Below are 19,606 nucleotides of genomic sequence, written 5' to 3'. Positions count from 1 at the left end.
GCGCTCAATTAAACGCCCATAAATTACTGAGCTGGAGCTGATGAGGTTTTCACGAGAAGAGCTCTAGGCTCTGTCCTTTCCGGGAACACCGGTGGAAGGTGCGATCCTGCCCGTGCATCGAGCCGCTGAGCCTCCCTCAAAAGACCAATTCAGGTTTAGCAACCGTGAAAACCTTGTGATTCTCCCACCCCACCTTCCACGGTCTTGGGAAAAGGCAGTGTGACTTTTCAGACATCCCTAACTATTTATGGAAAATTCATTTCCTCCCAGTTAAAGGCGACTTTTGAAAAATTTTCATTTCCCATCAAGCTACAGCTCCTCCCCCCCCAGCCCCCCCACACCCCCAGACCCCAGGCCAGTAGCAGCTTTGATATCCACAAAGCTCAACAAGCCAAAACACACCCAGAGCCCTCAACCTCATCAAGCATCACATCGAGAGCCGAGTCTGGGAGCATAGTGGATCGCCGGGCAGAGCAGCTCTGCCGGGGCTGGCCCCGGCCACAGCTGGCACCACGATCTCATGAAGGTCCGGAGCCCATCACGCTGATCGAGGTGCAAATATGCGAATTTCCGATGAAGACGAGTCCTACTTCATGTGGGCTAAGACGTGCTTTAAATAGCCTGCTTGGCCCGCTGCGTCCGAGGGGAACATCTCCTGGCAAATGTCACAAGCCTGAGCACCCTCAGAGGCGAGGCCAGCGCCTTGCCCCAGTGCCCCATCACCGTCCTCCAGCACCCAGCCCGGCGTCCAGGACGTCTGCAAGGAGCAACGGGGAAAAGCGGTCAGTGGGATCGGCAGAGGCAGCCTTTTCACAAGCCCCCAGCTGTTTCCAGCCCCCACCCCGGGGTCTGCCATGCTCACTGCTCTGTGCCTGCGGGAAGGCTGGGCTGAGGGTGCTGCAGGCAGGGAGCTCGAGTCCCCCCTCACCCCATCCTCGCCAAAATCCACCGGCAGATCCTGCCTCCATATGGCACCTGAGCATCCCCCGTTATCCCCCCACTTATCCCTCAGCAGCTACAACCACTATCCAAGCCAGAACATGAGAAAACTGCTTTTGTAAGAAGCAAATTGGAGTGCATTTGTAATTTCCTTTTTATGCCATTATCATTTAAGTGCTGATAAAGCACATTAGGGCTTTACCAGACAGACACCGCTTCCACTTCTTTCTTTCTCCTCCTTCTCAAAAAGAACCTAGCTTCTAAATATAGCCCAGGCTGAAAATCAATAGCTTTCCCCATGAATATGTAGCCACGGCAGCCGTGAAACAATTTTTAAGGGCCTCATTTGGGAGAGGGAATGAAAGGAAATGAGCTTGGCATTACGGGGACCCTCGCTGGTGGGGCCAGGGTTGGTGTCCCACCTGTTAGACGCATTCTGAAGGCTTACAAGGAGGACCGAGGGGCCAGAGTTCGGGATGTCTTTAGAAATCATCCCTTTGCGGGCATATAAATCCAAAAGAATAAAGGCAATATTTATGAGCTCGTTTAATTTGCAGATCCAAAGGAGTTCAATACCGGTTTTCCCCCCACCAAGGCTGATTCGACTGCTTCAAGGGTTCCTCAGAAAGGATGACGGGAGGGATTTCTCCCCAGGTGCATCAGGTGCTGCTTGGCAGCCAGACCCCAGGGGCTTTTATGTACCTCATTTCCCTGGGAACTGGAGAACTGGGTGCTTAGAGACTTTTCCAGAACATAACCCTAAACCTCTGCTTTGCCACAGAATCACTGTCACAGCAGGGCTGATGGAGAAGATGCTGAAGCTGGGCAGCTGCCATGACGCCAGGAAAGCCAGGCAAAAGTCATGGACAAAAACCCCTGCCAGCCTCACAATTTACCTTCACGGGTCCTCGGATCTCTACTGGGCCTTTAGCCTCCGCGGGCAGAGCACTTTCGCTGGGAGCATCTTCCATCCGAAGGGTTTCTGGTGCCTCGTAGAGGTCCAGAAGAGTCAGAAAGGAGTCCCCAGCGACTGGGTTTGGTGCCACAAATTCCTCTGGGCTGCAGCCAGCTCCCACGTCTTCCCTGGGGGCTGTCACAGTAGGAAGCATCCTACAGGTCTGCAGCCACGTGTCTACATCCACCTTCTCGCTCCTCTCTGCCCTGTTGCTGCCAAAAGCTATGGCAAGAGCTGCTCCTCCAGTTCCACCGCCAAAGACACTGGTGTTCGCCGTGCTTGGCGAGTGTTTGCCATCGAGGGCGGGCAGCATGCCAGCAGCGTGCAGCTGCGCCAGGGGCTGAGCAGAGCCCTCCGGGTCAGACCTGGAAGATGCCAGGGCCTCTGGGCATTTCTGGTGGCTCTCTGGTGGCCTTTCCTCTTCCTGCGTGACCATATCCTCCGTGCACTGGATTGGCAGCGACACGGGGATATCTGTAAACGAAAGCAAGCCAGAGCAGTCATGCCTGGGACTTTAACAACATTTGTGTTGTCCCTTCCCATTGCTTTGTTTTCCTTTTGCACTTGCAAAACAACCAGGCACTACCTCCTTGCTGGCAAAGCTCGCCTGTCCATTACTCAATTAAATACAAGGCTGGACCAGCAAAGAAAGAACATCTGAGGACAGCCGGAGAGGGCTGGGAGTCAGAGGAGCATTAGCCACCTTAGCAGACATTGAGACATTGCCGCATCCCCAAAAGCCGGGCTGATCCCAGTAATGGCTTTGGTTGAGGTCCTATTTGGAGATGTTTATTTGCGCCCCAGCCCCAGGAAGGACACACAGACAGCGGAGCTGCAGGGAAAGGAGGCAAGCACAGGGCTGGGAAGCCCAGGAGGCTGCTGGTTTCACAGCACGTGGCAGCCCTTTGCCCGAGCCAATCCCTCCTGACCACAGCAAACACCCTTTAAGGTTGGGAACAAGGGTGCAAAACCCTGCGGGAGTGATGGGACTGCTGGGGGGGGGGGAGCGGTGACAGATGAGTACATGGACCACAGCCAGGGGACAGGGAGGGAGATTTCTTGGAAAACCAGACCGGCTGCTGGGGAGGGCGACAACATTTCCCCAGGGAAGTTTCTGGGCTGCAGATGCTCTGCCACCACCCCTGCTTCCCAAAACTGCTGTAGGCAATGGGTACCATCTGCCCCATGCTCCTTCCCCCCCTCCCCACGGACAAGATGTGTGAATAAGCAGCCACGTGCCCGCGGCGGTTTTACCATGACCCTGAGCAGACACACGCGCACGTTACTCTGGGTTTGATGGAGAAGGCAAAGCCAAAAAGCCGCAACAGCTAGCACAGGTTGCAGAGCACATTTCTGCCTCACTCCAGTTTCCCATTACCCCAGCTTTTCACAGCAAGCTTCTTGCCGGCACCAGTACAAAGCTTCAAATGACACCAGTCAGCCAAGATTTGCAGTTTCAGTGCACCCTCCCCGGCCTCGCTGCTTACCAAGGATGGGTCCCTTCCTGGCAGCCAGCTTCTGGAGGAGCTTGCCCTGCTTGGTGCACAGATCCTGCAACCTGGTGACCTCCTCACAGAGCTGGAGGAATATTTCTTCCATCTCCATCATGCCTGATCAGGAGAAAAGCAAGAGAAAATAACCGTCTGTGCATTGTGCAAAGGCAGCAAGGAGCCACCGAGGTTACCCGGAGCTGGTGGGATGGGGAGGACCAGGCTCGGTCGTGCTGCAGGATCCCTGGAGATCCCACGTGCTCATGCATGCAGGACTGCAAAGAAAGAAGCACTCCCAGTTCTCTTACAATTTACAAAGGAAAAAAAACTGAAAAGGGAAGTGATTCTTCCCAAGTCAGGGGATAACTGAACAGCCAGGCTGGGCTTTTCCACCTCTCAGCCCACAGCTGCCGCCAGCTCAGCTCCAAACAACCAAAAAGCCCCATTTATTGACAAATCTACCTGGAAAAAGCTGCATTTCCCATTCCCTTTATACCAATGGATCCAATTTTTTGTGCTGTGGCATGAGAGCAAACAAACTCCTGACAACAAGCCCTTACAGGAACGATGTCCAAGCGTGGGGGGCACAATTCCCCTTTCTGGAGATGCTCAGCCCCGAGCTGCCCCTTCTGCTCTCAGAAATACCCTGCAAATTAAAATCCAGCCCATGCCCACACGGTATGCGTTAACCAAATATTGTTACTATGAAATAAAATCTCTCTGCATTGTGTTCAACACATTTCTCCTTGCTTTAACAGCTGTATTGTGGATTAGACTTTCCAGTTTTACCATATTGCATCAATTATTACCAGTCTGAAAGATAATAAATAAAACCAAAGCCCCGTGCAAATCTGCAAGCCATCTGCAAAGTACATTTTAATTTGAAAGATTCGTGCAATCTCAATTAGCATAAATATGCAAATCGGCTTTGCTTCCTGTCATACTTTCCAGGTTCGCTGCTGCTCAGCACTGCAAATTTAAGCTCCGGCTCTGTAATTAGGGGCTCGGCTGATCGGTTTGATGGAGCCTTCTCTGACGCTCTGGGCGATGTGGATTCCCCAGTAGGGGCGAAGGGCAGAAATCCCAACCAGCCTGAAGGAAACGCACCCGGCGCCAGGAAAACTGCAGACAAAATGGTAAGGTCCGCGGCCAGCGCAGGGCATTTCGGTGCTCCTCACACCAGTCGAGCCACGACGGTAACGGCACTGTAGGTCGGGCTCTTTGGGTCTCACTGATTCTTAAAAACCCAGGCCAAACGCTTTGCACCCCCCCAAAGCAGCTAACTTCATAGCTGACATACCAAGTTAACGATTGAGAGGATCTATTTTGTCTGAGCGTTATATATAACTATGCTAATTAATTATTAAGAAGCCTTTGATTTAGAGCTGTCATTCCCAGGCAAGCCTCTATTGATTTTGTCGGATCCCTGCTGTTTTTTTCAGTAGTTAACTGCTTCTCCCTTCATTTCCCCCAAATTACTTTTGTGACACGAGGAGGATGGGGCACCAGGAGATTTTCATCTCCTGCGTCACCTGAAAAGCATTTCACAAACGGCAATTAAAAGAAGCAATCCGAGAAGACAAAAATCCGGGAGAACTCAGATACTTGGGGTTCACCAAGCGCCTCAGAGGGCAGGACCCGCGCTGAGCCACCTTCTCCCTCAGCGCCAGGGAACGGGGCTGGTTTAACGGGGCGAAAAGCCCGTGTCCCCCCCCATCCCGCCCGTGACACAGCCCGGCGTGGACCCCATGAAGCTAAAAAAGCTCCATTTTTCCGCAGAAGCACACTTACTGTGGCGGGGGGCCCTCCTTCCCGCGGCTGGGGGCACGCCGTGCGACATCAGGCTCGGCGAGTGGCAGCTGAAATAAAAAAGTTCAGCGGCAGCAAACGTCGGGGCAGGGAGTTTCCCCCGCGGATTTTGTGTTAAGAGCGAAACTTCTGCGCGGTGGAGAGGCAGGAAACCAAGCGGCAGTGAACTGCAGGAGCTCGCTGTGCAAACCCGGGGTTTAAATTTAGCTCCTTAAAAGCGCAGCAGACGATGCTGAAGGCCGAGGGTGGCCTCATGGCGGGGGAACGTTGGCTCCTCTCTGCGCCGCGCTGGGTGAGGCAGGTGCCTTTTCTGTGACTTAGTTTCCCCCCACCTTTCTGTGCTTTAATGGGGGGGGGGCTGCTGGTTATTTATGTGTCTGCGGTGCCCCGGAGCCCTGCCCGACTTATCCCCTGTAAGGCAGCTAATATTCAAGCTAATATCCCAATAATCCAAATTAATACTCACTCTGCCTCAGCTCAAATCTCCCAAATCCTCCGTAAGGCACAGCAGCCAAAGCAAAGTCCTCAGCTGGGTGATTAAAACCTGCCCAGGGCTCATCCCCCTGGGATCCCAGAGAAGCCACTGGGGTTTTTTTCATCACCCTCCTGCTTCTCCGCCTTCTCGTGCATCTGCACTGCCGCCTTTCCTGGGGTGCACAGGAGATTTTGGGGCAGCTCATGCCCTTCATGGGCACGGGAATCCCTCGCCAGTGGGCTTGTACCTGTCACATCACCCCTGAAGGGGCTTTGAGCGGCTCTTTCACACCATTAATATCTCACCTGGATTTTCCGGGGAGTTCTGATGCTGCGTCGAGCAGCTGTTGATCCTCACGCCAAAGCTTCATGAAGATGCTACCATCTAGTGTCAAACACGGGGCTTGAGGACAAGGGAAACGGGGTGCTCGGAGCGGGGGGCTTTCCTTTGGGTTGCCACCCCCGTGCACACCAGGGGGGACCACGGCCACGGCCCCCAGCGCGGGCTGGGGGTGCTGGCAGAGAGCAGCAGGCTGGTGTCATCGGCAGGTTGATGGGAAGAGACAGACTAATAAGGGATGACACAGAGGGATGGGAATAATTAGCCAGCTCCAAGTTGACGTGGCTATTTATAGCCACCGGTACGCTCACAACAAATATTACCAGCAATTATTGCAGCCTGGTAAAACCAACAGTAAATAAACTGCTGGCTGCAGGGGAGCACTGCCCCGGGCCAGGGAGCTCAGGGGCTCCGCGCTGCCCGCAGGGTAATTAATAAATAATAACAAATGTGGCACGAATTAAGGAAGAGGCACACGTAGGAAGGGCGTTCACACCGGGCCAGCACCTCTCTCGCTGCCACCTGACGTGCAGAATTAAACTCTACAACTCAGGATAGGTTCTAAAGCAGTTACGTTTAATTCACCGGCGGGCATCAGGGTGGATAATTCCAAAAGCACCTGCTGCCCCGACTCCTTCGTGCACGTGTGATTTAAAGTATACATTCCTACATATTCAATAGATGCCCGATAATAGGTTGGGTTAGGATAATTAGTCTACTGAGAAGTCATTATCCTGTTTCCTCCCATTTGGGCTTGCTCATTGTCTCCTGGTGGTGGTCCGGGGGTCGTTGAGGATGAAGGCTTGGGAGTCTCCCTCGCTCTGAACTTTTCACCTTCACTCTCTTCGTGCAGACTCGGTTGTGTCTTGAGTTTCTTCCAAACCCTAAACGGGGACAGATCCAGTTTTCCCATCTCAAGGCACAGATGTTGGGTACCGGTGTTTACCGGCACACAGAGCATCCCAGATCCACCTCAATGAGATGGGGGCCCCAGGGCCGGGCCTCATCTGCAAAGTCACACTGTGAAACTCCTTTTTGTACACACAATGAGAATGTTAATTATTCTAAGGTTTCCATATCCTATTCATCTAGTTATATCTAAGCTTTCTATCACACCCGGCGCTTGGGCAGCATAGGACCTATAGCTCCTGGCAGCAGCCCCAATGCCGGGCCTTTACTGGTCCCCAGCACAACTGGGGTCCTGCCCCTATGGCCTCTATAGGTCCCTGTGGCTCCCAGCACCCCCAGTACGTGGCCCCTATGGCCTCTATAGGTCCCTGCGGCTCCCAGCACCCCCAGTGCCAGGCCCCTTTACCCCCTATGGACTCTATAGGTCCCTGCGGCTCCCAGCACCCCCAGTGCCAGGCCCCTTTAGCCCCTATGGCCTCTATAGGTCCCTGTGGCTCCCAGCACCCCCAGTGCCAGGCCCCTTTAGCCCCTATGGCCTCTATAGGTCCCTGTGGCTCCCAGCACCCCCAGTGCCAGGCCCCTGTGACCCTTGCGGTCCCTGTAGGCCCGTCACCCCCCGTGCCCCCGGCCCCTATAGCCCCTGTAGGACAGGGCAGCCCCCCGCCCACCCCACACGGCGCCGGCAGCCCCCCGGCCCCGCCGGCACCCCGGTGCCAGGCCGCCGCGGGCCCGGGGAGGCGCTGACGGGGCCGGCGGGCGGCGCTAGGACGGCCGCGTCGCTCCCCGGGCGGGCGGCGCTAGGACCGCGGCGGCGCCAGGCCCCTGCACCTGTACCCCGCGGCGGCGGCAGGTGGCGGCGGCCCCGCCCACGCCTCGCCCGCGCGCCAGCCCCGCCCCGCCCCGCCGGGACACCTGCGGCCCGCGCCGGCGGCCGGTGAGCGGGCGGGGGTCGGGGGGTCCGGGGGTGCTGAGTGCCGCTGGGGGGGCTGCCGGGTTGGTGCTGGGGGGTGCTGAGTGCCGCTGGGGGGGGGGGCTGCCGGGTTGGTGCTGGGGGGCGCTGAGTGCCGCTGGGGGGGCTGCCGGGTTGGTGCTGGGGGGCGCTGAGTGCCGCTGGGGGGGCTGCCGGGTTGGTGCTGGGGGGCGCTGAGTGCCGCTGGGGGGGGGGGCTGCCGGGTTGGTGCTGGGGGGCGCTGAGTGCCGCTGGGGGGGGGGGCTGCCGGGTTGGTGCTGGGGGGCGCTGAGTGCCGCTGGGGGGGGGGGCTGCCGGGTTGGTGCTGGGGGGCGCTGAGTGCCGCTGGGGGGGGGGCTGCCGGGTTGGTGCTGGGGGGCGCTGAGTGCCGCTGGGGGGGGGGGGGGGCTGCCGGGTTGGTGCTGGGGGGCGCTGAGTGCCGCTGGGGGGGGGGCTGCCGGGTTGGTGCTGGGGGGTGCTGAGTGCCGCTGGGGGGGGGGGGCTGCCGGGTTGGTGCTGGGGGGCGCTGAGTGCCGCTAGGGGGGCTGCCGGGTTGGTGCTGGGGGGCGCTGAGTGCCGCTGGGGGGGCTGCCGGGTTGGTGCTGGGGGGCGCTGAGTGCCGCTGGGGGGGCTGCCGGGTGCTGCTGGGGGGCGCTGAGTGCCGCTGGGGGGGCTGCCGGGTGCTGCTGGGGGGCGCTGAGTGCCGCTAGGGGGGCTGCCGGGTTGGTGCTGGGGGGCGCTGAGTGCCGCTGGGGGGGCTGCCGGGTGCTGCTGGGGGTCTGCCGGGTTGGTGCTGAGTGCTGCTGGCGGGGGGGTGCTGAGTCCTGCTGGGGGGGGGGTGCTGAGTGCTCTGAGTGCTGCTGGGGAGGGGAGGGTGCTGAGTGCTGCTGGGGGGGTGCTGTGGTGGTGCCACTGGGGTGCTGCCGAGAGGTGCTGGGGGGGCTGCCAGGTTGGTGCTGGGGGGGGGGGAAGCTGCAAGGGGGGAGCTACTGGGGGGTCCTGGGTGCTGCTGGAGGTGGAGGGGTGCTGCCACTGGGGTGCTGGGTATGCTGGGGGGGCTACTGGGTTGGTACTGGAGGGGCTGCAAGGCGGGGCTACAGGGGGCTGCCAGGGTGCTACTGGGGGGTGCTGAGTGCTGCTGAGGGGGGCTGCTGGAGGGGGCTGGGGAGCTGCCACAGGGGGGGTGCCGGGTGCTGCTAGGGGTGCTGTTAGGGGGGGGGCTGCTGGGGGCTCCGGTACAGCTCCCGGTCCTGCTGCAGAGCCCGTGCACTGGGGGTGCTGTATGGACAGTTGCCCTGGGGGAAGCAGGGTCCGGGGGTCCTGCTGTGGACCCCCCCCGGCGGGGGAAGGGTCTGGGGGCCCGGGATGGACCCCCTTCAGGGAAGGGGACCCAGGACAGAGCCCCCCTGGGACAGCCCAGCACCCCCAGCAGGTTGTGAAGCTCCGTGCACCGTGGTGGGCAGGATCCAACCCCCTCTCACCCCCACTGGGGTGGGCAGAGCTGCCCCCCAGCCCACCTCTGGGGGTCCTGGCCCAGGACCCCAAGGGCTCACCCCAGCCGGGACGAGGACCCCCATCCCCTCGCACCCCGGAGCTGAGCTGCGATGCTCGGTGAGCGGCCGAATCCCACCGGCAGCGCCAGCCCTTTCCCGGCAGAGCCCGGCGGGGGCTGGGGGGGGGTCGCAGGCGGGGGCAGGATCCCACCCCACTTCCCGCTGCCACCTGTTCTCCATCCCGAACCGCTTCCCATGTCGCCGTCGTGGCCTCCGGCTCGCTGCCACGTGGAGCGCGCGGCCACGGTGCCCTGTTTGCTCACAGCGACGTGTCAGTCTTGGTTTGCTTTGATTTTATTTATTTCCGCCCCCCCCTCCCCCCCCCCAGCATCTCTCAGCTTCCATCTCTCCCCACAATTCCTCCCTCCCGCCCTGCGGAGGATGCTCTGGCTGCCGCCAAATTTCCACCAAACCCCTTTTTCCCCCCTTTTCCCAACCCGATGGGCTCCACCAGCTCGTTTTGCCGTCGGTTTTCCCGGGTGCTGGACCAGCCCCATCCCGACCTGGGATTTCTGTCGGGAAACCCGGGGCTTTGCGGGGCTGGAGCGGGCAGCACGCCGGAGCTCAGCCCAAATCCCACCCCAGCGCTTTTTTCTTGGGATTTGAGGGGGTTTTATTTGTTTTTGGGGGGAAGGTATTGAGGAGGAGGCTGGGGGTTGGAGCCCTCTGGGGAGCTGCGGTGCCGCTGTTGTGCGCAAACCTGCGCCCAGGTGCCACCCTGGGGTTTATTAGCATCGTGTCACTAACGAGCGAGCGTGCTTCGTTAGCGCGGTGACAGCAGCAGCGGCTGTGGGAGAGGGGCGGCGGGGTGAAAAGGGCTTTTTCCTCCCCAAAACAGGTTATCTTCGCCACTCGCCTCCTCGCGGGGCAGCGGCTTGCACCATGCGGCGAAAGCATCGGGGCGCGGGGGCAGGAGTGGGACGGGAGCATCTTTGTGGAGAGGCGAGCAGAAATTGTGGTGGAGGATTATTATTTCCCCCCCCCCCCCCTCAATTCTGCTTCCCTGCGCCCCCCCTGCCCCATGGAGCCTTCGGTGCCCGGTCCTGCCCCGCCGCGGGCGCCCTTGGCAGTGAAGCGTGGTCCGGCCACCGGCTTTGATCCCTGCGGCGCTGAGCGCGGTGACCCCAGGGGTGGCCTCGTCCCTCCTCCACCAGCCCGAGCTCCCTCGCCCTTGAAGTTGCTGGCAGGTGCCCTCCGCCGCTCAGGGGCCGTGCCATTTCCAAGGCGATAAAAAGAAAAGGGGAGAGAAAAAAAAAAAAAAAAAAGGAGGAGGGGGGACACCCCGAAGAGGAGGAGGAGATGCCGGTGAATGGCTCCCGCAGAGCTTGGCCATGCTCCGGCGGCAGCGGCTCACAAAGAGCAGCCGCGGGAGGTTGGCGGTGGGAAAACCGGGGCAGTCGCGGTGCTGTGGCCACATCCCGGCGGAGCCTTGGTGGCCAACGCTGAGCTCCCGGTGGCCACCGGCCAGGGCACCGGGCACCGACCCTTCTGCTCAAACCCAGCCAGAAGCAAAGCGCCACGGGGTCCTGCGCCTGGTTTCCTTCCCGGCGATGCTGCAGGCAGGGAAAACACCCGGGGAAAGGCTTTTCCCATGTGGCCAAAAATACTCTGGCAAATGTTACCGGCTTTATTTCGGCTCCGTTGCGCTGCTCCCGGTGCATGTGGGGACTTTGTGGGGTTGGGGACACTGTGGCAGCTGGCTCTGTCGCAGGAGAAGCTGCTGGGGATGTCCCATGGTTCTGGTGGCCGAGTCCAGCACGTCTTGCGGCGTTTTTCAAACTTCACTTTCTTTCCTGGCGTTTTATTTTTAGCATGGATTTACAGGCTGAAAGGGCTGTGGGGGAAGTGGATTTTCCAGGTCTTGCTTGCCCCCTTGCAGGGAGTGAACTTAATATATAATTAATATTCTATTAATATGAAGAGGATGGACCTGAAGCACATCCAGTCTGGGAATTAACTTGTGGGTGTTTCTCCTCCCCAGGTTAGCGGAATGGAGCAGAACATCATGAAGCACCACGAGACCCCACATCTCTGAAGCGCCTATCCAGCAGGGAGGACCCTCTGGAAGCCACACGGGGGAAAAAAAAAAAAAAAAAAAAAAATAATGAGGCTTTTCCGGAGACGCTACAGCCCCTTGAAGGTGGCTTTGGCAGGTGCCATCTTCGTCATCTTCCTCTTCATCCTGCAGAAGGACGTGGGGAACAAGGACCCGAGTGAGGAGCCCTGGCTGAAGAACATCGTCCAGGGGAAGGACCAGGTCCTTGACCTGATGCTTGGGGCGGTCAACAACATCCGCGACTCGATGCCAAAGCTGCAGATCGGGGCTCCGGAGCGGCAGGAGGAACTGCTGCCCAGCGCTCGCGCCTGCCTGCCCGGCGTCTACACGGCGGCGGAGCTGCGGCCGCTGATGGAGAGACCCCCCCAAGACCCCGCCAGCCCCGGCGCCGACGGCAAAGCCTTCAAGAAGGATCAGTGGACACCGGAGGAGACAAAGGAGAAGGAGCGAGGTTACGAGAAGCATTGCTTCAACGCCTTCGCCAGCGACCGCATCTCCCTCCAGCGAGCGCTGGGACCCGACAGCCGCCCCCCGGAGTAAGACCCCCGCGGGTCCCCCTCGGCGGGGCAAGGGGAGCCCGGGGATCGAATGGAGGGAGAGCTGAAAAAAATACATCTATTTCTTATTTTTTCCCCTCCGTTTTGTCCCCTTGGGGTTGGTTTTTAATGGCAACGGGCAAAAGCCAGCAGCAGTCCTTTGTGTCCCCGGGTCCCTGCTCGCGGCTGGGTGGCTCTGGCATCTCCCCCCCCCCCCCCCCCCCCTCTTTTATTTCAGCTGGCTGCAGTAATCGGACTTTTTCTTTTCTTAGCCGAGTGGAACAGCCCCAGACCCCGCTGGGGGGGGGGGGGGGGCGAAGGGAGTGGCGTAAACTTGAGAGAGATTTCCTTGCCTGTCCCCAGCTGTGGGCTGCTGGATTAAAGCACGGACCTCCCCAACCCCTGCCTGCTTGGGGAGGATTTTGGGGTGGGGGAAAAAAAGGCTTGAATAGGAGGGAGAAACCCAGCCCTGGCATGGAAACCAGCCCCCCCTTCCCCCTCCCCTGTGCTGGCAGGCGATTATCCGTGCTTAGCAGGTGTAGCGGTGACAATACGGGGGGACACCGGGGCTGGGCGGGCGGCAGGAATGTGATTCACTCCGCCGGTAGCGGGGGGAGAGGGAGAAATCAGTTGAAATCAAAGTGGTGACGAGCTGAGCGCCACAGGAGCCGCTCTCCTGCCACGGGGTATGAGTGGTGTTTAATTTCTTTCGTGCCCTTCCTTCCCCATCTTGCTTAGAGCGCTGCTTTTCTCTCCCCGAGGTGCATCGACCAGAAATTCAAGCGGTGCCCCCCCCTGCCCACCACCAGCGTCGTCATTGTCTTCCATAACGAAGCTTGGTCAACGCTGCTGCGGACGGTGTACAGTGTCCTGCACACCTCGCCGGCCCTCCTGCTCAGGGAGGTCATCCTGGTGGATGATGCCAGCACGGATGGTGGGTGGGACCCCAGGGGGGATGCGGGGACCAGGAAGGATGCGGGGACTGGAGGGATGCCAAGCATCTTTCCATCCTTGGGAGCCGTGGCTCTGAGCCACTCGGAGGACAAGTGGCTGGCGCTGTCTCTCTGAGCAGCCCAGGAGGCATCTGACTCCTCTTCATGGTTTTTGCACCCACCCGGGAGCATCCTCAGGGATTTTCCCATCTCCAGTGCCACTGTTAACCCGGCCCTGGAGAAAAACCGGGCGCTCCTCCCGCATCCTGCAAATACCTGGTCCACCAGCCAGTTGGCCTGCCAGGCTGCAATCCTCATTAGCTACGCCCAGAGCAAATTAACGATGTGGTTCATCATCAGGGCACTGGAGAGGAGCAAACTTTGCCCTCGCTCCGGAGATAAACGCTCCCTCCCTGCCCAGCACCCACCCAGGCTCCCAGGGAGGTGAAGCCTCAGGGTGACGCAGGGCTCGGTCGCCCTTGAGCTTGGTTGGGGGTGGGGGGGTGGGCGTGGGTTGGACTTGGGGTCCCTCTGAGCACCCCAGCTCTCACTCAGCCGTTCCCAGCTTTTGGCTTGGCATTGGCCAAACCAGGAGAGGAACCAGGTTTCCTTTGGAGACACCTTGTCTGCTGTCCCTTCGCTTGGTGACAGCTTGGTCCAGGTGACACTTTGGCCACAGGGCACGGGACCTCCTCGCCCCGTCACCCCCCTAATCCCTCTCCAGCGGGGGATTAGGTGGAGCCGGTGTCCAGCTCCTTTGCAAAATTCACTTTCTTTCCCCAAAACCAGCCTGGGATTTGGGGAGAGGAGGCTCTGCCTGTGCCTGGGGCTCACGGCGCCTCTGAGGGGCAGGGATGCGCGGGGGGCGGCAGGGTGGGATGCAGGGACTGGCATCTCCCCGTCTGACGGAGCCGGTTGCTGTCCCCCCACCCACCCACCCCCCCAGACTACCTGAAGGACGAGCTGGATCGCTACGTGCAGCAGCTCCAGATCGTGCGAGTCGTGCGGCAGGAGGAGCGCAAAGGGCTGATCACGGCACGGCTGCTGGGGGCCAGCGTGGCCAGTGGGGAGGTCCTGACCTTCCTGGATGCCCACTGTGAGTCCCCACCACCTCCTGGGGGTCCCCAGGGAGCTGGGGCGGGGGGGCTGAACTTGTCCCCGCTCCGTGGCTGACCCTTCCCTGTGTCCCAGGCGAGTGTTTCCACGGCTGGCTGGAGCCCCTCTTATCCCGCATCGCTGAAGAGCCCACGGCCGTGGTGAGCCCCGACATTGCCACCATCGATCTCAACACCTTCGAGTTCTCCAAGCCGGTCCAGAATGGGAAACAGCACAGCCGGGGCAACTTCGACTGGAGCCTGACGTTCGGCTGGGAGGTCGTCCCGCCCCGGGAGAGGCAGCGGAGGAAGGATGAGACCTTTCCCATCAAGTAAGCCCTCGCAGCAGCAGGATATCTATCCGCTTCGGAGCTGGTGTGATGGTAGCAAAGGTGGGATGAGCCCTGGGAATGCCGTGTCCGGACCCAGAGGCTGGAATTGGAGCCAGCTGAGGTGTGTGACTGCTGCGGGGTGCTTGGCTGGGGGGACAGCCAGGGGTGGCAAAGAGCTGGGTGCCCTGTGCCGGGAGGCTGCCCCTTCCTCCAGTTGGTTTTGCTCGCTTTTCCTACAAGTTGGTGTTTTCCCTGTTGGTTTTGGTGCCTCTGGGTAGGTGATGCCATCTCTTCCCACCAGAGCTTCCCCCATGGGATGCTTGGCTTGAGGGATCTCAGGTGGTTTGTGCCCAGGAGAGGCTGCTTGGGCACGGTTGGAGCCGTGGGGCTGGCAGAGGAGAAACCTGCCCTGGGGTTTGGCAAACGTAAAGGACCTTCTACAAAAACGCCTTTAAACTGCCCCCAGCCATCTTGCCACTCAGGCACAGTCTCTCATTAAGGGTTTAATCACTCTCTTCTATCTTCTTGCTCTTGGATGCCCAGCTACCTGGGCACAAAGTGGACGCTTGTGCTGGCACAGCAGCAAGAATGTCACCTGCAGCTCAGACTGCACCAAACCCCCGATTTTTATCCCCTTATTTTGCATATGGAGAAACCCTGAACGTTTTTTCCTGCTGCCCATCTCTCTCGGTGCCCCGCGATGAGCTGGGTGCTCCCACCGGGAGATACCGGACACCCTGCCTGGTCCCTGTCCCCCAGCCGGCGGCAGGGCTGGCTTTGTGCAGAGGTCAGCCGGGAGACGTCCCCGTCCCCAGAAAGGTCCTTTTGACCATCAGCCAGTGGTTTGGCTCCTGGCAGCGGCTCGTCTCCGCTCGGCAGGAGTGCAGCAGCTCAGTGAATCCTTTTTTTTTTTTTTTTTTTTTTTTCCTGAATAAAAGCAAGGTTCTGTTCCAGCCTCTTCTAAAGATCAGATGGAAAAGATTAGAGAAGCCGGAGGAGTGAATGGGGCGCCGGCCGCTGCGCTCTAATCTCCCCCCTTCTCCCCAGCGATAGGTTTGCAGTAACAATATCCCCCTTTTGCTCGGAGCCGGTGGTGAGGCCCCGCGGTGTCACACTGCCACCGCCCCCCCGTCCCCCCCATCAGCCCAGTGCAGCCCCTCCACCAAAGCCACCGCACCTGGGGCACAGCTGGCTGGGGCAGGGAGGTGGGGGGGACGCTGCTTGCACCCACCATGAGGGCTGTCGTGTCCCCCAGACTCAGACTTCTGCCCTTCTGGGTTTATTTTAGCGGTGCCTTGCCCCCCTTCTCCCTCCCCTGTAGGTCCCCCACCTTTGCCGGTGGCCTCTTCGCCATCTCCAGGTCCTACTTCGAGCACATCGGCTCCTACGATGACCAGATGGAGATCTGGGGGGGCGAGAACGTGGAAATGTCCTTCAGGGTAAGGATGGCTCAGTGCCACCTTCTAGGGGTGTCTTCAGGGATGCTCAGTCTTGGGGGGGGGGAAAGGGAGGGGCACGGGGGGTTGCCTCCCCCCCCTCCCCCCCTTACGTCTCAGACGTTGCCTCCCTGTAGGTCTGGCAGTGCGGGGGGCAAGTCGAGATCATCCCTTGCTCCGTGGTGGGGCACGTCTTTCGCTCCAAGAGCCCCCACACCTTCCCCAAGGGCACGCAGGTCATCTCCAGGAACCAGGTCCGCCTGGCTGAGGTCTGGATGGACGACTACAAGGAGATCTTCTACAGGAGAAACCAGCAAGCCGCGCAGATGGCCCGAGAGGTACCGGCTGCGCCGGTGGGCTTCTCCCAGGGCAAGGGGCGGGGGGGCTCATCCTGCTGGGAGCTCAGGCTTGTGCAGAGCGAGGAGGTGGGCTCAGCCTGGAGGTGGGAAAGCTAATGCAGGTGGGAAGATGCAGCCAAAAAGCATGTTTTTCCTATTATTTTTTCTATTTGGTCAGTGTTTTCTAGTAGAAAACCATCAATTAGAAAAAAAAGATTTAATTTTTGCAGCACCGTGATGTGCTGTGCTGTCCCAGGTCTCTCAGTGAGTGGTGGGAGCCTGGGGGTACCTGCCAGGGGCCGGGGTGTCTGGCAAGACCCCAGCGCCAGTCTCGGTCCTGAGGGTGCCGTGATGGACGGTGGCAAAGCCAGAGGACCCCTCGGCTCTGAGCCCCGGCTCGGTTCTTTTGTTTTTTCCTTGCTGGCTTTGGAGGTTAGTTTAATTTTCTCACGTGACTTTGTCGATAGAAGACGTATGGTGACATTACAGACCGGCGCAAGCTGAGGGAGCGGCTCCACTGCAAGAACTTCACCTGGTACCTCCAAACCATCTACCCGGAGATGTTCGTCCCTGACCTGACCCCAACGTTTTACGGAGCAGTAAGTACAGGGTGCCCGGAGCATCCTGCTGGGCTCAGTCCTTGGCTAGACATAGCAATGGCAGGCAAGTCCCCAAAAAGTTGGATTTGGGGGGGGTTTACATCTAAACCAGCGCTCTGGAGGTTTCCGTGTCTGTCACCACGTCCATCACTGGTGGCGGGGCCGGTTCGGGCTCTGGCTGATGGTGAAAGAGCTGGAATCCGGCAGAGCTGGTTTGGGGCGAGGGACCGTGGCGTTGGGTTAAATTGGGTGAAAGAGCTGACCTGAGCTGGGGACAGGTGGGATGCGGAGGAGCGGCTCATCCCCGAGGATGGAGCTGCCAAGAAAAAGCCCATTTCCCCCAACCCAGGTGTTGGGGTCTGAGCCCACCCCCCTCAGCCGGGGCGGTGTGAAAGCAGCCGTCGCCGCGGTGGCGGCCAGGGCGAGGGCTGGGTGCCAGCTCCCTCTGGGTTTTAATTCACTTTGTTTCCTGAAACCTCGTCCTGGGCAGCTCCTTCCCTTTGGCTCGGTGGCTCCGAGGCGTTGGGGTGGGCGTTCCTGGCGTCCTGGAAAGGACGAGGGACCCGGACGTGGCACCTGGTGCTGACGTTGTGTTTACACAGCGATAATCCAGTGCCCCACGAACTCCAAACCCAAGGCAGGTCCCTACCCCGGGACCTCGCAGCCCGGCTCACCCCCCTGCTCCCGGGGCTGGTGTTTTTCTCCCCGTCCCACTCCCCTGCAGATAAAAAATGAGGGCACCAAAAGCTGCTTGGACGTCGGCGAGAACAACCACGGTGGGAAACCGCTCATCATGTACCCCTGCCATGGGCTGGGGGGCAACCAGGTGGGCACACATCAGCCCCCAGCAGTTCCCCTTCCTGCAGTCCCCCTGTTTATCTCCTGGGGGTTGCTTTCTGGGGGTGCAGTGTGACGTCCCCTCTCTGCTCTTGCACGCACACCCTCCCCCCCAGTATTTTGAATACACGAGCCAGCGGGAGCTGCGGCACAACATCGGGAAGGAGCTGTGCCTGCGGGTGGGCTCGGGCTCGGCCGAGCTGGGCGACTGCCAGTACAGAGGGAAGCCCGGCCGGGTGCCAGCCAGCGAGGAGTGGGACCTGGCACAGGTGAGGAGGGGCTTCCCCACCCCGGGAATCGCCCCAGGAGGTGGTGGCATCATCCCCCCCCTGCTCCTTGTGATGATGCTTCTCTGCTGCTTCCCCTCTGTTCCATCCTTTCTACGTCCCACTGGCATCGCTGAGCTGATGCCGTCTATTTTTTTGGCAGGACCGGCTGATTAAAAACCCGGCCTCCGGCACGTGCTTGACGGCACGAGGGAAGCACCCGGCGATGGTCCCCTGCGACTTGGGAGACCCCCACCAGCTCTGGTCCTTCACCTAGGCAGGGAGCAGAGCGGCCCGTGCCCCTGGCTGGCCCCAACCACGCTCAGGAAGCCAGAATCCAAAAAAAACTTCTTTTTTTTTATTTAAGAAGCAAAAGCCTTAAATATGCTGCATTTCACGGTTGCCTTGAACTCAGTCCCATGCCTTTGGAGCCAGGGAGCTGATCTTGGCCAGCAGTACACCACGGAGCCCGAGCCACGGCAGCCATCCGGGATGCCTGAGGATGCTCGGCAGCCGTTCGGGATGCCCGAGGATGCTCCTCGGTACCCAGCTCCTGCTCATCCTTCCTTTCCCCAGCTCTGGCCAGAGACTCTTAAATTCATATCGGGCATTTAAAAACGCACCCGTGCCACCCCGCGTGTGGAAGCCAGGTGGGAAACTCCTGCCCGTGAGGAGGAGGATGGTGACTGGCCCTGTGGCTCAGCCCATAGAAGGGTGGACTGTGGTTTGTGGTGGCCCCGTGCAGCCGAAGGACCCCCCCCTCCCCAGTACCACCGGAGGCTGCAGGGTCCGACCTTCACCCCCCATGGCACTGCAGGCGTCGGGACCGCTGCTGGCAGGAGGGGAGGAGCTGGGCTGTCTGCCTTGGGTATCAGGCTTGATTTGGGGTGGGGGAGTTAGATTATTTTTTATTATTATTATACGATGATGATTCCTGGGTGCGATTCTGCTTGCCCTCACGCTGACCCGGAGGAGGGTTTTTCCCCCCCGACAGCACAGCTCGAGCGCACCGTGGCATCCTCCTGGAGCGGCTCTTGCCAGCGCCGGGGGGGGGCCAGAGCTCCTCTCCCCCTGGTTTTCCTCAAGCCCAACAACTATAGCTGCCACTGTCGTGGCCGTTTCATTTCTCGTGGAGGGGGAAAAAAACCTCCTGGAAGTGGCATGTGGGTGGGAGAACCTGTCTGTGGATACACGACCTCAAATAAAGAGATGATTTATTTTACAGACATCTCATCTCCAGCTTCCTCCGAGCTCCCACCATCGTCTGGTTTAATTTCCCTCCCTCTTCTTGCCCTGGCAAGTCCCTTTTGCAGCCCGAAAAGGGGTTTAAAGCCACGCAGTGAGGTGTCACGTTTTGGGGGGGCTGAAACTGGGGTTGGATTGTCCCTGTGCCTGGGTGGAGGCTTCACTGCTGTCCCTCGCTGTGTTCCCTCCTGTGCTGATAAATACGTGATTATTTGGGGACCATTTTCCCCATGAAATCTTATGTTTTTCTTAGAGATAAAAGCAGAAATGCAGCAGGTGTAGGTTTTCTTTCCTTTTTTTTTTCCATGTGAACTGATAATCACCGCTGCTGCAAATGCTGTTTTCCAGCAGCTGCTCTATCTGTGGAGTGAAAACCTCGGTGCTGCGGGTTTGCCCCCCCATCCCAGAACAGCCTCACTTGCTTTTTAACGGGGGGGGGGGAGGGGGGAAAACTTTTGGCCAGAAATCAGGTTTTTTCTTACAAACCATGTTGGTATTTCATTGAACCTCAAAATAA

The 19,606-nt window shown here is 59.4% G+C and overlaps 2 protein-coding genes across 3 annotated transcripts; one reads left to right on the top strand and one right to left on the bottom strand.

Annotated features, from left to right (window-relative positions):
* Window positions 1–360: 360 nt before the first annotated feature.
* LOC114016949 (uncharacterized) lies at window positions 361–7,085 on the bottom strand. The gene is made up of 4 exons (XM_027811197.2): window positions 5,176–7,085; window positions 3,382–3,504; window positions 1,836–2,368; window positions 361–757 (listed from the first exon to the last, which is right to left on the bottom strand). Exons 1-4 carry the CDS (start codon window positions 5,222–5,224, stop codon window positions 587–589), a joined length of 876 nt encoding a protein of 291 aa, XP_027666998.2. The 5' UTR covers window positions 5,225–7,085; the 3' UTR covers window positions 361–586.
* Window positions 4,152–19,070, top strand: GALNT6 (polypeptide N-acetylgalactosaminyltransferase 6). 2 transcript variants are annotated; one of them, XM_055696437.1, is made up of 11 exons: window positions 4,166–4,520; window positions 11,400–12,010; window positions 12,772–12,944; window positions 13,889–14,038; window positions 14,134–14,368; window positions 15,690–15,807; window positions 15,942–16,142; window positions 16,610–16,741; window positions 17,466–17,567; window positions 17,695–17,847; window positions 18,008–19,070. In XM_055696437.1, the coding sequence occupies exons 2-11, from the start codon at window positions 11,523–11,525 to the stop codon at window positions 18,119–18,121; spliced, it is 1,866 nt and encodes a 621-aa protein (XP_055552412.1). In that variant the 5' UTR covers window positions 4,166–4,520; window positions 11,400–11,522; the 3' UTR covers window positions 18,122–19,070. The 2 variants fall into 2 exon arrangements, with proteins under 2 accessions (XP_055552413.1, XP_055552412.1); XM_055696438.1 differs by lacking the exons at window positions 17,695–17,847; window positions 18,008–19,070 and having other exon boundaries at window positions 4,152–4,520; window positions 17,344–17,602.
* Window positions 19,071–19,606: the final 536 nt, after the last annotated feature.

The sequence above is a fragment of the Falco cherrug genome, chromosome 19, assembly GCF_023634085.1.
Source record: "Falco cherrug isolate bFalChe1 chromosome 19, bFalChe1.pri, whole genome shotgun sequence".
Lineage (NCBI taxonomy): Eukaryota > Metazoa > Chordata > Aves > Falconiformes > Falconidae > Falco > Falco cherrug.
This window is presented reverse-complemented; position numbering and strand designations above follow the sequence as displayed.